The sequence below is a fragment of the Triplophysa rosa genome, linkage group LG1 (assembly GCF_024868665.1).
Source record: "Triplophysa rosa linkage group LG1, Trosa_1v2, whole genome shotgun sequence".
NCBI lineage: Eukaryota > Metazoa > Chordata > Actinopteri > Cypriniformes > Nemacheilidae > Triplophysa > Triplophysa rosa.
Genome location: NC_079890.1, coordinates 32,152,571 through 32,166,402, shown reverse-complemented (window position 1 = coordinate 32,166,402; position 13,832 = coordinate 32,152,571). Strand labels below are relative to the sequence as shown.

At 36.7% G+C, this 13,832-nt stretch overlaps 2 protein-coding genes across 2 annotated transcripts; both read right to left on the bottom strand.

Annotated features, from left to right (window-relative positions):
* Nucleotides 1-905: 905 nt before the first annotated feature.
* On the bottom strand, nt 906-2,319 carry LOC130554924 (histone H2A.Z). Its single transcript, XM_057334836.1, has 5 exons — nt 2,207-2,319; nt 1,840-1,917; nt 1,552-1,665; nt 1,328-1,457; nt 906-1,241 (listed from the first exon to the last, which is right to left on the bottom strand). The coding sequence occupies exons 1-5, from the start codon at nt 2,207-2,209 to the stop codon at nt 1,180-1,182; spliced, it is 387 nt and encodes a 128-aa protein (XP_057190819.1). The 5' UTR covers nt 2,210-2,319; the 3' UTR covers nt 906-1,179.
* Nucleotides 2,320-8,139: 5,820 nt separating this feature from the next.
* Nucleotides 8,140-10,209, bottom strand: LOC130557186 (DNA damage-inducible transcript 4-like protein). The gene is made up of 3 exons (XM_057338796.1): nt 10,103-10,209; nt 9,649-9,765; nt 8,140-9,322 (listed from the first exon to the last, which is right to left on the bottom strand). The coding sequence occupies exons 2-3, from the start codon at nt 9,734-9,736 to the stop codon at nt 8,823-8,825; spliced, it is 588 nt and encodes a 195-aa protein (XP_057194779.1). The 5' UTR covers nt 9,737-9,765; nt 10,103-10,209; the 3' UTR covers nt 8,140-8,822.
* Nucleotides 10,210-13,832: the final 3,623 nt, after the last annotated feature.

The window sequence follows — 13,832 nt, the reverse complement described above, 5'->3', positions numbered from 1 at the left end:
AGAATCTGTGAGACATCTTTTCTTTGATTGTATATATTCAAAAATGTTTTGGTTTGATGTCTCTAATTTTTGTTCAAGATTATTTACAACTTTGGTTCAAATTGAACTATGTCATTTTTATTTTTGTACAAGATACCATTGATTCTAAAAGTACAGTACATTTTCTTATACAACTTTTATTTGGTAAATATCACATTCATGTGAAAAAATGGGCTAAAGCCAAGCCAAATTTTTCTAAGAGAAATTAAACAATATGGACAAACCTTAAGCAATATAAAAAGCAAAAAAGACTTACGAAGCACTATGTAATTTTAATTTATGTACTTAATTTTCTTTACCCCTGACATAGATTGTAATTTCATTTTTCAAATTATACCCCAAGTTGTATTCATGTATTTTTGTTGTTGTGAGTTGTATATGTTTGTACTCTTTTGCACTTTAAATAAACCATTAAAAAAAAAAATTTGCGGACGCGTATAAAGCAGCCTCAAGGATTAAATACACCGTGACACAAACTTACTGTTTAATGCGACGTTTGTCTAATAACAGACGTGAAAGCCAGTTGCTTTGTTTACCATAGACGTCGTTGGTTAAAGAAAACAGAATATAAACATCGCCACCATGTGTTTGGACTTATGGGACGAAAAAGGCAAACGAGCATTTTTGTTTTTATACGAAACCGAAATATGCAAGTTTTTAATGTATACTTGGCAGTCACTACATAATGTGGGGGAAAGTTGCAGACTTGTCATTGATGTCATGCAAAATATCCCAGAATCAGTGTTTGTTCACTGGAGTTCAAATTAACTTGTGTGCTGTACTAGTACAGGACAAACTACAAGGACTTTTATTTGCACATTTTAATGACCACCTTATGTTAAAATAAATCAGAGACATCCACCAACAGCATGGCATTCTGAGCTTTATTGAAATAAAATCCATAAACTTCACAAGTTCAAAAGCCAAATGCCACACTGCAAATTAAAAAGGGTACACAGACTATGCCAAGCATCATAAAATGAGGAAAAAGAGCTTCTCTGAAGCCACGTTTGAAAAAATACCCCAGAAATGAGTAAATGCAAAGACGTACAATATAAAGTTTTAAAATGCTAATCTACAGGGCAAACAAAAAAACGGAACACTTTCATGTCCTGAGACGGCTTTCATACAACAATCTGTTTACACGGTCTTCTGCTGTCCCTTCTTTCCAATAAGAGACTTGTGAATGTGGGGTATAACACCTAAAAGATAAAGAAAGGTAAGTTTTAGTGAGTGGGGTAAGCAAAGAACACAATCGTGAAAACCGGAAAGACGAAACGGTACTTACCACCACCAGCAATAGTCGCCTTAATTAGGGAGTCCAGCTCTTCATCGCCTCTAATGGCAAGCTGCAAGTGGCGTGGGGTGATTCTCTTCACCTTCAGATCTTTCGATGCGTTTCCCGCCAACTCAAGCACCTTAACGTGAAAGGACAACAGTCAGAAACGCACTTTACATCTCCAGTCTTCTTTCTGGACAATGCCATATATATTTTTTTAATCAATTACTAACCTCAGCAGTCAAGTACTCCAGAATAGCAGCGCTGTACACCGCGGCAGTGGCACCGACGCGTCCATGGCTAGTGGTCCTGGATTTCAGATGTCTGTGAATACGACCTACTGGAAACTGGAACAAAATTTCACGGATGAAACTAAATGTAGTCAAATTAAGTCTGGAATTCGTGTAAAAAAATTACAGAGGCTAATAAATTCACCAAACGGTTTGTCATAGCAGAAATATCTCAGGACAAATAAACAAACATCTTGAACAAGAGTCTTTGTTCATTACGGCGGAACTGACCTGTAGTCCAGCCCTCTGTGAGCGCGAAACAGCCTTTGCTTTCGCCTTCCCGGAGTCTTTTCCTGCTTTACCTCCAGCCTAAAAAAAATAAAAATACATTTATTTATTACATTTTATTTGAAAAAGGGTTAAACGCTATAGATAACCTAACAAACACGAACGTATCTAAGTAATTCGGTGAAAATAAAGGATTCGTTTGGTTTACCCTAATGTTTACACCACGCCAGCTAGCAATGTAGCTATAGCTAGCTAGCCGGACAACATTATGCAACAAATAAAACACACAAATTATAACGTCAACCTGCACTAAATATGACCAAAAACCGACGTGCGGTAAGAAAAAACACAAAGCGGAGAAATAACTTACCATTTTGTAAATTTTGGGAGACCGTTACTCTACCACAAAACACGCACGACCTCACCAAATTCAAACTGAGTTACGCGCCTTCAGGGGGCTGAATATAAACCGCTATGCATCCGGGATATTAGTTTGATCACTGACCAATCAGCTCTCGCACGTTGTTGTTTGGCGTATGTATCAACCAATTACATTGCGGATTTTATAACCCTCACAAACAATGGGCAAGGCATTGCATTTTAAGTCATTTTGTTTTGCCGGGTACTGTAGTTTTTATAAATCGGGGGTTTATTTATTCATTGAGCAAAAACATTTTTTTAAACAAAGTGCAATATTTTGGTGTTTATAGTGGGAATGCAGTCAATGCACTTAAGTTTGGATGGTTAATATTTCTTCGCAGTTTCGTTTACTTTGCACTTTAGTTTTTGGCTCTGCAAAGTAGCTGCTTTCAAGCAATACCAAAACTTAAATGCAATCACGCAACAAAAGTTGGAGAGAAATTACATTTTTATATGTGCACAAACCTATTTCACATTACTTATATACATACCAGTAAACCAGTAGACCTGAGCCAAAAATAAATGAATTAAAAATTAAATCTATAAATCTTCAGAAGCCAGTTCATGTGATGTACAGGGAATTACATTAGCCTTATTTGACATCAACATTAAGTTAATTTTATTTTATTGTCTGCATCCTTTACGAGGTTTGATTTACAGAATTTACAGACCTTGCAGATGATAGGCTGAGTAAACGTGGATGTGATAGAAAGACAATAGTATACACTAAATGGTCCATAGGGTGTGAAATACCTGACTTTTGTTTTTCAGACCTCCTATAGAATGTATTTTATTTTCTACTGAAGACTTCAAATGATTGGGGGTTGGACCTTTTAAGATTGATGAACAGTTTTGTTGGTAAACTTTTTTTAGTTTACTTTTTTTTATGTGTCTTGGTGTTTGTCTGGTGTGAGCTGCTTTTTCTCTTCATGAAGTTCTCTTCATCACTTGTTTCCTGATGTCCACACAAGGTGGCTGTAAGTTGTTATATCATTACATGTACATGAAGTTGCGCGTGCGTTTTTCTGAAAAGTAAAAGTAGCAGATTTATATTTTATTAACATGATAGATGCATGATATGCTTTTAATTTTCTTAGCATATACCGTGATCATTATGTAAATAACAACATTTTAGTTTCCATCTATAAAACACAATACATTTGTAATTTATTATTTTAGTACTCCGATATGGATTTGGGATAAACATAAAACAATTAAGCTTCAGTGTCACAATTTAAAGTTCAGTGCCACAATAACTTGCGAATATGTACTAGTACAAAAGAATGTCTCTTATCTCAAAGCGGACTACCACCTTCTCATCATACTTGACTACCCTCATGTGAAACTGATCCTGAGACGACGAACACAACAAGCACACTCATGAACTACGTTCACTACTACCAGTATTGATTATAGGACAGAGAAACTTGAGATCCTGATTCCACATTTCACATATGTCTGTGTGTAATTCAACGTACCCCTCAGACTGCTCTGACCCATTTGTGTCTCCGTAACAGATATATACATTTGTAATAAATATATTACAAATGATCCAATGATCAAAGAACACATTTTTTATTTCTGTGATCAGCTTGTGATGTAAAAATCTTACTGGTGTCAACAAATTAATCAAAATGTCCAGATACAATCCATGTGTAGGCTGTACTATTACTGTATATTATACAAGCATAATCAAAATAGACATTATATTGAAATAAAAATATGCAAGGCGTGGGGTACTCTTAAAACTTTGTGAGTAAATGATGTTCCATTCTGTGTGGGCCCAGCAAAGCAAAATCTGAGAACTGTAACTTCACATAACCATAGGTCTAAGTGCAACTAAATAATTTGTGATACTTTTAGTGGTTACATTGAAGTATCCAACAACATATTTCCAATAGAAAGTGATGTAACTGCTCTCTTCAACTTCCAGATCCAGATTTATGAAGTTGTGGCAGTTCAGTGAAGCAACATGTTTTAGTAGCACTGTGTCAAAAGGAATTCTGATATTGTGGAATGGCTAGCATGCCACACCGGTTAGGTCCAGTTTCACACAAGCACATGAATACACAGTTGCAAGCCCATTAGCTCCAATCACTGCAAACCATGCATAAATTTGCACACAAATGTACCATCAAGGCATTCACTTTAACTCCTAAAGGAATAGTTCACCAAAGAAATGTATAACATTCTGTCATAATTTACACACCCTCATGATGGTATAATGGTGCACATTACACATAAAAATCTTGTTAGAATTTATTTTGTCCCTGGAACAACTTTCAACAGATGAATTACATTTTAGTAAACTGCAAACAGTGCATGAGACTAACATAGTTGCATTTGAGCTGGTCTTTATGTTTCAAGTTGTTCCAGATGTGTATACATTTCTTTGTTCTGATGAAAACAGAGAAATATAACTGTTTGCTTTCTACATTCTTCAAAATATCTTCTTTTGTGTTCAACAAAGCAAAGACATTTATAAAGACATTTTTCTTCTATGGTAGTCAAAAGTGCCCAAGAACTGTTTGGTTACAAGCATTCTTCCAAATATCTTTCTCTGTGTTCATCAGAACAAAGAAATCTATACAGATTTGGAACAACTTGATGGTAATTAAATGACGACAGAATTTTCATTTTTGGGTGAACCTCAAAGGGTCAAATCCGTTTAAGTTTTTCGAATTGACCAAATAGTTGTCAAGCAATGTATGTCTATCAATAAACAGTTGTTGACATTTATGTAAATTCATGGAATCAAACCCATGATGGCTGTGGTGTTGCTAGCTGCATGCTCTGCCTGATAACACTTGGTAACATAACTGTGTTTTGATATTTTTGGACAGTCAGTTGTGTATGCTGTATGCTGGAGTGACTTTAGAAACAATTCATTTGATAGGACCAAGTGAGCCAACGCCCACAACACTATTGCTGCCAGAGCCTTGTGGCCTAGTTGCCAAGTATTTTTATTAACAGTTTCATTCCAAACAGGACAGCGAAAAGGACACTATGGCTCATCGAATGACAAAACAGTTAACTGGGAGGACAAATTAGTTAACAAGCATATTCTGAACACCCAAATCAAAGCATCAGTTTGTTCTGTTTAACTTTTTAATCATGGCTTGCATAAATATACCCTACACTTAAATGTATTATGTGTTCACGTATGTTTTTAGTATATTAACAGCTGTTCATCACTGGCACAGTGTATATTGTAAAATGTTTCTAATATTTATAACTTTGCATTAAATGAACACAACTGATGCTCCAAAACTGAAAAAACAGTGCCAGAATGTATTGCACTGTGGTTTGACCCTATATGATGAGACACACTCCCACACAGCGTGTACATAGGGGGGCCATGTTTTTTTTGAAGTGAAAGTGATACAGACAGTAAGAAATATGTTCCTCATGATTATACTGCACCTGCACATATATGTACTGTTTTAAAGGTCGATAAATGGGTACTTGATCTACTTCAGTATGTACTGTCACAGTATGTGATTTCAGACGCAGCAGGTTATGTTATTTTTTGGGATGTTGTTCTAGGACCAACCAAGATGTTAAGCCAAGAACACATCTTGGCAAAAACACTGTGGCCATGCCTTAATATAGCTTAATAAAGTTATAAATCAGCAGAAAACAGAAAACAACTCACTTCTTCCTCAACTGTAAGTCGCTTTGGATAAAAGCGTCTGTTAAATGAAAGAATGCAAAAAAACAACAAAATGTTTACATTTGGCGTTGTTCCTTGACCAATTACTGCACAATGAAATCGCCAGTGTTACAAAAGTCAAATTAACACTCACAGTGTATATATAATATATAGGAGGCAGTTGTGGCCTAATGGTTAGAGAGTCGGACTCGTGACCAGAAGGTGGCCGGTTCGATTCTCAGGGCCGGCGGGTAACAACTGAGGTGCCCTTGAGCAAGGTACTTGCTCCCCGGGCGCTGCAGTGATAGCTGCCAACTGCTCCGGGGGTACGTGTGTTCACCACTTGCTGTGCGTGTGTTCACTACTCTCTGGATGGGTTAAATGCAGAGGTCACATTTCGTTGCCTTGTACTTGTACATGTGCAATGACAATAAATTGAATCTAAATCTAAATAATCCACACTCTCAAAGTGTTAATTTGACCCTTTTTAACACTGGCGATTTTGCTGTGTGGAGAATTCCAGCACAACATTTTGTCAATGACTTTTAAAAGCAAAATGCCATCCTTAACATCAGCCCTTCATTCATTACATTATGACAGATGTGTGTGTGTAAGGAAGTCTCCTTGGTCCGTTGTGCGGGTGGTTCTGAAAAGAATTTTGCTGATTTGCTGAACATAGTTGCGTTCAGATGCCCATTCTAACTCTGCCCAGAACTCTGTCTAGAGTTCACTCTATCTGTCTAACTTTTTCCGACTTCGTCTGACTACACATTGAGCAAATGTTATTATACATAGACAGTGGAAAATTACTGCTTCACAACATTGTCTCGTGACGTTATTATGCACCTTGAGAATGAGACCACTGCAAACTCATATCTACTTGTGAAGACAATACAAATGCAGCATCCAACAGAATGTAGAATATAGCATTAAGAAAAGTAATATAGAATATAATAACTAGATAGAAATTAATTTAATCTATAACCAATAAAGTAAAAATAAAGAATAATAAAGAATAATTAGATTAAAGAAATTAAATACAACACAAAATGTATGTCTGTACTCTCAAGTCAGAATTTCATCATCTTCAGAAAATACACACACACAAACAGGTTGCTTTCAAGAAATTCAGATCCTACGATTTATCAGTTCACTATTATTTATGCTCAAAGCATTTTAAACAACCATATCATATGACTAACCAAAGAATCGCTGACCCTGGGAATTCACTTCACACAGCTCTGCACACGTGTACTTGCAAGGAATTTTTTATTCTGAGAAAGTGCCAATACCATCTGCTTTCTTGCACATAAGATCACTAAAGATTATAAATCGCTAGATCTGTAAAATTCAGATTTTAATTTTGTTTATATTAAATGAAGAAAGAAGTGTTACTTGTTATTCATTTATGTAAGGGATAATCCACAGCTAGCCGTGCGTTAAAGGGTTTTAATGCACGACGTGGAGGCCAAGAACCACCCCACGTGAAAACTTACTGTAGCTACCTGTGTGTTAAAAGGTTTTAATGCACACCTTCCAGCCAATCAGAATCGAGTATTCAAAAAGACCATGGTATAATTGCTAAATATGTGCGCATACACACAAATATGCTTTCCACCCACTATATTAATTTCATACATTCAGGATATTGTTCGTTTCAAGAATAAGTTGTAAATAATAGAAACAAACATGCATCTGTTTCTCTGACTGCAGGATGCAAAATGTCTAGACAATTACTCCCGTGGACATTAGACAGTTCTACTGAACAAATACCCCGTAAGTCTAGTTTGAGTATCCTGCAACAGTGTAGTCATAAGCCTTTGAGTAACTAAATTCCACACGTTGTCACGAACCGAAACCAGTTGCATGCAGAACTGTTTAAGCCAATACACAGGACTTCATTTAACAGCAGAGGTGAAATGTAACACAAACGGTGTAGATCATTCCTGTAGGTTCGGAAGTTGACATCCTCTAATGGGATAACTTTGTTAATTGCTGTCACAAATATTGGTGCCTTTCAGGAAACCAAACAGTTATAAATAGGCTACATGCAGGTGCTTTAAATAAAACTGGCCGGTGAAGCAGATTAAGTCTATATCTGCCAAGATTGTGTGGCGTGGAGCTTAACTAGGCCACTGGAATAATGTAAAGTGTAATGTAAATGTTACATTTGCACAGAATGAAACTTCAATGCGAGGTGGAGGTTCACAAGAAGCTAAATTAACTTGTCAGTATGCAAAGATGTTTGAAAATATAGTTTATTTTTCAAATAGACAAGGCTTTTCAACTTCCTGCAACAGGAACTTTTGTAAAGAAAAATGTTCAGCTGCCGTAAAAGCACAGCAGGCAAAAATATACAAGTTTATTCAGTAACAAGGATAAAATAAAGCTCAAGCACAAAAGGACAAACACTAGATAAACAATTGTGCAACAACCAAAAAAACAAACATGGTGACAGACATTTAAAGCACAATATATTCAGAAATATGGCCCCCTTTAAAGTGAAGCCTTCTTCGACAGCATGAACAGCCAATGTTAACTGGGGATTTTGAAAACGCTTCTTATTTAGGGATTTACACGTGAAATAAAATTATAGGGAAAAACAAAACGCATTGTGTACCCTTCTCTCGAGCGTAAAATTGTGTTCTTTTTGGATGAGGCTGGCACAAAGTCAAGGCCACAACATGAACAACACTTGCTCTAATACTTCCAAAAACTACAGTACACCAATTATTACAAAACGCTCCATTTTGTTCCAATATCACCCCCAAAACCAAAACAGCCCTAATATCAATAGTAAAAAAAAAGCCTACAAAACATGAGCTGCACCTCAGCAGACGCTTACATTCATTGTACTAAAGTTATCAGTGCATTGTACCCTTAAACACCTCCCGCCCTCTCCAAAATATCCTTTTCAGCACTCCTCGATTACAGTTCCAGCAGCCGAGGAGTACAGTTTCTTCTTAATCAGCCGAAACCCAGGGCGCAGTTTAAGTGCCCGCCGTGTACCAGGTGGAAAACACGTACCTATACGTAAAAACTCACGCAGGCTTGGCCAACCACCACCATCCTGTTTAAAAACCAGAGTCAATTCAAAGGTTGGCACCACACTTGCGTCGCAAGCAAGGCGCTCAAGTCTCTCGCAGCGCCGCTGCTGCTCCTCCAGCTCCAGACGTACGTCCAGCACACAGCCCCTTAACCCACAAGGTTCCTCCGCAGCCAGTCGGAGCACATCCCGGGCCACCCGCCGGGTGAGAGTCTCTGGAACAAGCACATGGGCACATTGCAGCTTGCTAGCCTTGGCCCTTGCCAGACAGCCCTCCAGCAGCCGGGCAAGCTGTTGACATGCATGTTCCTCGCACACTTCTGCACCCAGGTAGGGTGCAGCCAAACATCTCTCCCAAAACTCCATTTCTGGAAAGAGAACGCATAAACATGTTAAACCATAATCTTCAAGTGGGAGGTACACTTAAAAGGAAATTGTTAAGCCTCAGGTGATTCAGAAAACAGCATATTCAAAACCACTAATTGCAATAAGTACACATCAATTTTCAACCCTCATGGTCACAAAGGAGATGAGAAACACAATGACTTCATCTCTGTGTTGACATCACCTCTGCAGCGCTGCACCAACAGCGCTGTAAACAAGTCCTTCACTCAGCAGTGCCATCGTTTGAAAATATCGTTACAAATCAAAGACATTGAACGCTATATAATGTGCAATAAAAAATACATCTTACCATAATCGATACAAGCCCGGTCATATCCCTGATCAGCGAATTCAGAGAGGCATTCCGAGTTTCTGTTGAGTGTGCTTGTTGCAACCATCGTGAAGATCTTTTCGGTTGTATAAAGTGCTGGAAGGGAATAAACAATCCGATTAAAGTGTGCATGTATAGAGTCATGCAAGCAGAACAAATCTAGAAACGCAAAACTACGATCGAAGCACAATCCGGTTCTAACAAAAGTATTACAAACCATGCTGCGGTTTTGCTCAATTGCACCCCAATTATTTTTCTCAATTACAGACAAACAGCTAAACCACTAATTGGATTTCTACTGCAAATGCATAGCTTACAAATTATAATTCATAGATATTATATTACAAAAATGCACAATTTAGACACCTGCAAACATTTTAAATGGTCTTACATAAAGACGAAACGCACGAGATAAAACATAAATGACACTTACCGTTGTAAAACAAATATATTTGTTCAAATAATTTACAAAATTTTCTTGAAATAGCCCAAATACCCACGCAAACGTTCCTTTCCCTAATACATCCACACACTCTCAAAACAAATGAGACGCAGCGCGTTCGAGCAGCATTTATAGCCTCCTCCCCTCCGGCTCGCTGGTCAAACATCACCGACTAATCAGCGTGCGTTTAACATTCAGAATTTACTGACTGACTTTTACCAGCCAACCAATTCGCGCCTTGGATTCTAGCAATCCGCGACTTGTTGTTTCAGGGATTCTGATTGGCTACAGGTGTTTGAGGGTCAACCAATTGCGCCGCGGTGTTGTTTTGTTGCTACCTGTCACTATCACAACCGGCTCCTTGCTTTACCTCTTTTCTTTTTTGATCATCTTCTGGTGCATGAAATTTAATGGTAGAAATCCACATGACACTTGTAGGAGTCACACGTTATAAAATGTAAGATTTGTGTAACAAATAAACAAACTTAAATAATCCCATTATAAGACTTTATTCAGACGCAGAACTACAATAAGAATGTATGTGGCTGTCAAAGATTATTTTGAATTCTCAAGACATCACACCAGAGATGTCTTAAATGACAAGTATTGTAAGTTTTCGGTCTAGTCAGCACAGCTAAAATTAATACATTGTGCATGCCAGAACAAGGTTATTCGGGACTGATGCAAGACCTGAAAAAGAGAGGTGGATTGTATGGGTCGGGCAGACTATTAATAACATGGGGTTCACAGTACAGTGCTATTTTATTTCGTTTTTTGGCAGCCAAAACACTATATTGTGTGTATATGTTTTTCATGAACACTGCTGTCTTTATTTCACTAGATACAGATTCATTTTATGAAGTCCAGTTGTTTTCAATGAATTTATCATTTTATTCATTCGGTTATTTATTTTTAAACGAATTTTAAAGCATATAGTTAAATGAGATAGGATGTGAATATTGCTTTAAACTTTTTTTGTCCTTTCAGGACTTCCCGATGAAGGCCATCATCATTTCCATAAATTGTGTGATTTACCCTGTCTAAAACATTGGCCAGTGCATCAGAATGTAAATATATAAAATAAGGCCATCATGGCAAGCAGCAGCAGTAAAACATCCATGTTGTGTTTTACTGCGTCAGAAGTAACAGCACAGGACAGATTTAGCAGCCAGACGCATAGCAAGAGCAAAACAGAGCTCCAGCACACAGTGGTCAAAAGCTGTTTTCACCCGTGAAATCTGACTCATGCAAACACGCACATAGAACTGGGAGGGTAATGAAATCCAGCAGTCCTGAGGCAGGTCTGTGCCGGTCACATGGCATGAACAAGATCCTGGTAAGAAAACAGAGTCACGCGCTTTTGCCAGCAGTGTGTATCTCATAGAGACTGACACAAGCTGTGCTGACATTGCTGAATAGGGAGAGAGAGAGAGAATGCAGAAAAGAAAGAGACAGTGAGCGAGTGAGGGTAAAACGAAGAGTGAGAGAGAGAGAGAGAGAGAGAGAGAGAGAGAGAGAGAGAGAGAGAGAGAGAGAGAGAGAGAGAGAGAGAGAGAGGGGTTGGTTAACAGGGCCGTCTGAGACATACAGTAGGCTAATTTCAGGGCAATTTAGGGGTTTAATGTTTAAAGAAATTCTCATTTAACAGTTGTATTTATCAAAATGTGTTTAAAAAGTGGATATTTTTTAATGTTTTACCTTAAATTACAAATTTCTTCAGTCATTGGCTGTAAACCCAATCCTGCCAAAATTAAAAATAAATAATTACAAAAATGAATCCATGAAGAAATGTAAAAAAGCGAAAAGAAATACAGAAATTAATTTTCTAAAAATAACAAAATTAATAAAAAAATGATATTTAAACGTATATTATTTATCTATTTAAACATTTATATATCTTTTGTACATTTTTATATTTATTTTATGCATTTATGCTAATATATATGTATTTCCACATTTTTACATTTTCTCATTCATTTTTTTCACATTTACTTATTTCTACATTTCTGTGTCCATATGGTAAAGAGGGGGCGTATCTTGCCCCTTAAGGGCTTTAAATCCTACTATAGTACTATAGTGCACTACATTACTATAATATAGTATGCTGCAGTTTACTATAGTAAATGCTGTAATGTACTATATTATTCTTTCATTTGGTCACACTCATCTCTTGCATGTCATTTTGTCAAAGCACAAGATGTTACTATGGCCTTAGAGTTTGACTGTAGCCTACAGCAGCACTCTGTGCTCGACTGCCCTGTCTGAAGAAAGACACGCCCCCTCATTACCATATGGACACAGAAATGTAGAAATAAATAAATGTAGAAATTAATAAATGTGAAAATAAATAAATGTGAAAATTAAAAAATGTGGAAATACATATATATTAACATAAATGCATAAAAGAAATACAAAAATGTACAAATAAATACGTTTAAATAAATAAATAAATAATATACGTTTAAATATCAAATGTTTCATTCATTTTTATTTTTATTTATTTATTTATTTTTGCTTTTTTACATTTCTTCACAGATTTATTTTTGTATTTATTTATTTTTATTTTGGCAGGATTGGGCTTCCATAGTATCCAGTGGTGGGAATGGCCAAGAGTCACTGGCTGGACTCTAGTTGGGGATATGTTTTATATTTTTAAGCCACATATACAGAAAATCCCAATATGTTTTGTATATGCTGTGTATTTATATATATTTCAATGAAGATTGTAGATATTTTTTAGGTTGTCCAATGAAGAGTCCAAAGCTGATTATGCTTTGCATTAGTAATCCGGTATTGTCCTTGTGTTTATAATAGCTCTTTAAAGATTCTCAAACTGAAAGGAACTGTGTGTGTGTGTCCACCCAACACTCATGGCTAATGATGAATTCTGCGAGCAGCAGCATGATCTTTGCACCGCTGTGATTTAAATGTTCGGTCTCATTACTGCCCATGCTTTAGTGGAGAGAGTGTTTTGTTTATTTTTTGTCTGAACAGGCACGACTTATGTGCCTCCCACACATGAGCACTTCATTTGTTTTTCCCAACAGTTCAAGTGAATCCGTATGTAGCAGTGTCTCAAAGGGTAAAACTTGATGAAAAGATCTATTGGACATAAGTCCTTGAAACCTTTTAATCTTGGTGCCTCAACAGATTTATTACAAGGAAGATGGGAGAAAATGTAACTAATGTAAAAGCTTGATATTGTAGTGCCGTAGGTTTGTAACAAGCTAGCAAAGCAGGCCTATAGCATATAAACATAAAGGATCATCAGACTATAATAAAAACTGTAATATTCTATATAGAATCTTGTCATCATAAATAATGAAAGAAACAATGAAATAATGAAATAATTTAAAGAAACTTGAAAATGAAAAATCTTTTACCTATTGAAGAATGTTGAGAACTAAACAACACTGGGGCCCATTGACTTCTATTGCAGGGGTTCCCAAAGTAGGGGTCGCAAGATGATTCCCAGAAATCGTTTTTTTTAGAAATAAGTTGAACAAAATATAAAAATATTAGTTAAGTCAAAAATAAAACCATGCAAATAAAAAGCCATCATCCTTTTGAATTTACTGAGGTGATTACGTCACATTAACGACATCAGCAACCGCATTACGTTAGGTGCAGGAAGTCCATTTACAGCACCACGTTAAACATCTGAATATGTGCAAGCAGATTATTTTTCAGGCTTTAATTTTAGAATATTTTTATTTGTCGA

What these genes read in the sequence shown, in the direction of transcription:
- LOC130554924 (XM_057334836.1), bottom strand. An exon ending in CACAGAGGGCTGGACTACAG is followed by an intron (nt 1,666 to 1,839) that starts GTCAGTTCCGCC and finishes ATTTTGTTCCAG; the next exon opens with TTTCCAGTAGGTCGTATTCA. An exon ending in TGGAGTACTTGACTGCTGAG is followed by an intron (nt 1,458 to 1,551) that starts GTTAGTAATTGA and finishes TTTCACGTTAAG; the next exon opens with GTGCTTGAGTTGGCGGGAAA.
- LOC130557186 (XM_057338796.1), bottom strand. Translation starts at nt 9,736, where the DNA reads ATGGTTGCAACAAGCACACTCAACAGAAACTCGGAATGCCTCTCTGAA. An exon ending in CCGGGCTTGTATCGATTATG is followed by an intron (nt 9,323 to 9,648) that starts GTAAGATGTATT and finishes TTCTCTTTCCAG; the next exon opens with AAATGGAGTTTTGGGAGAGA.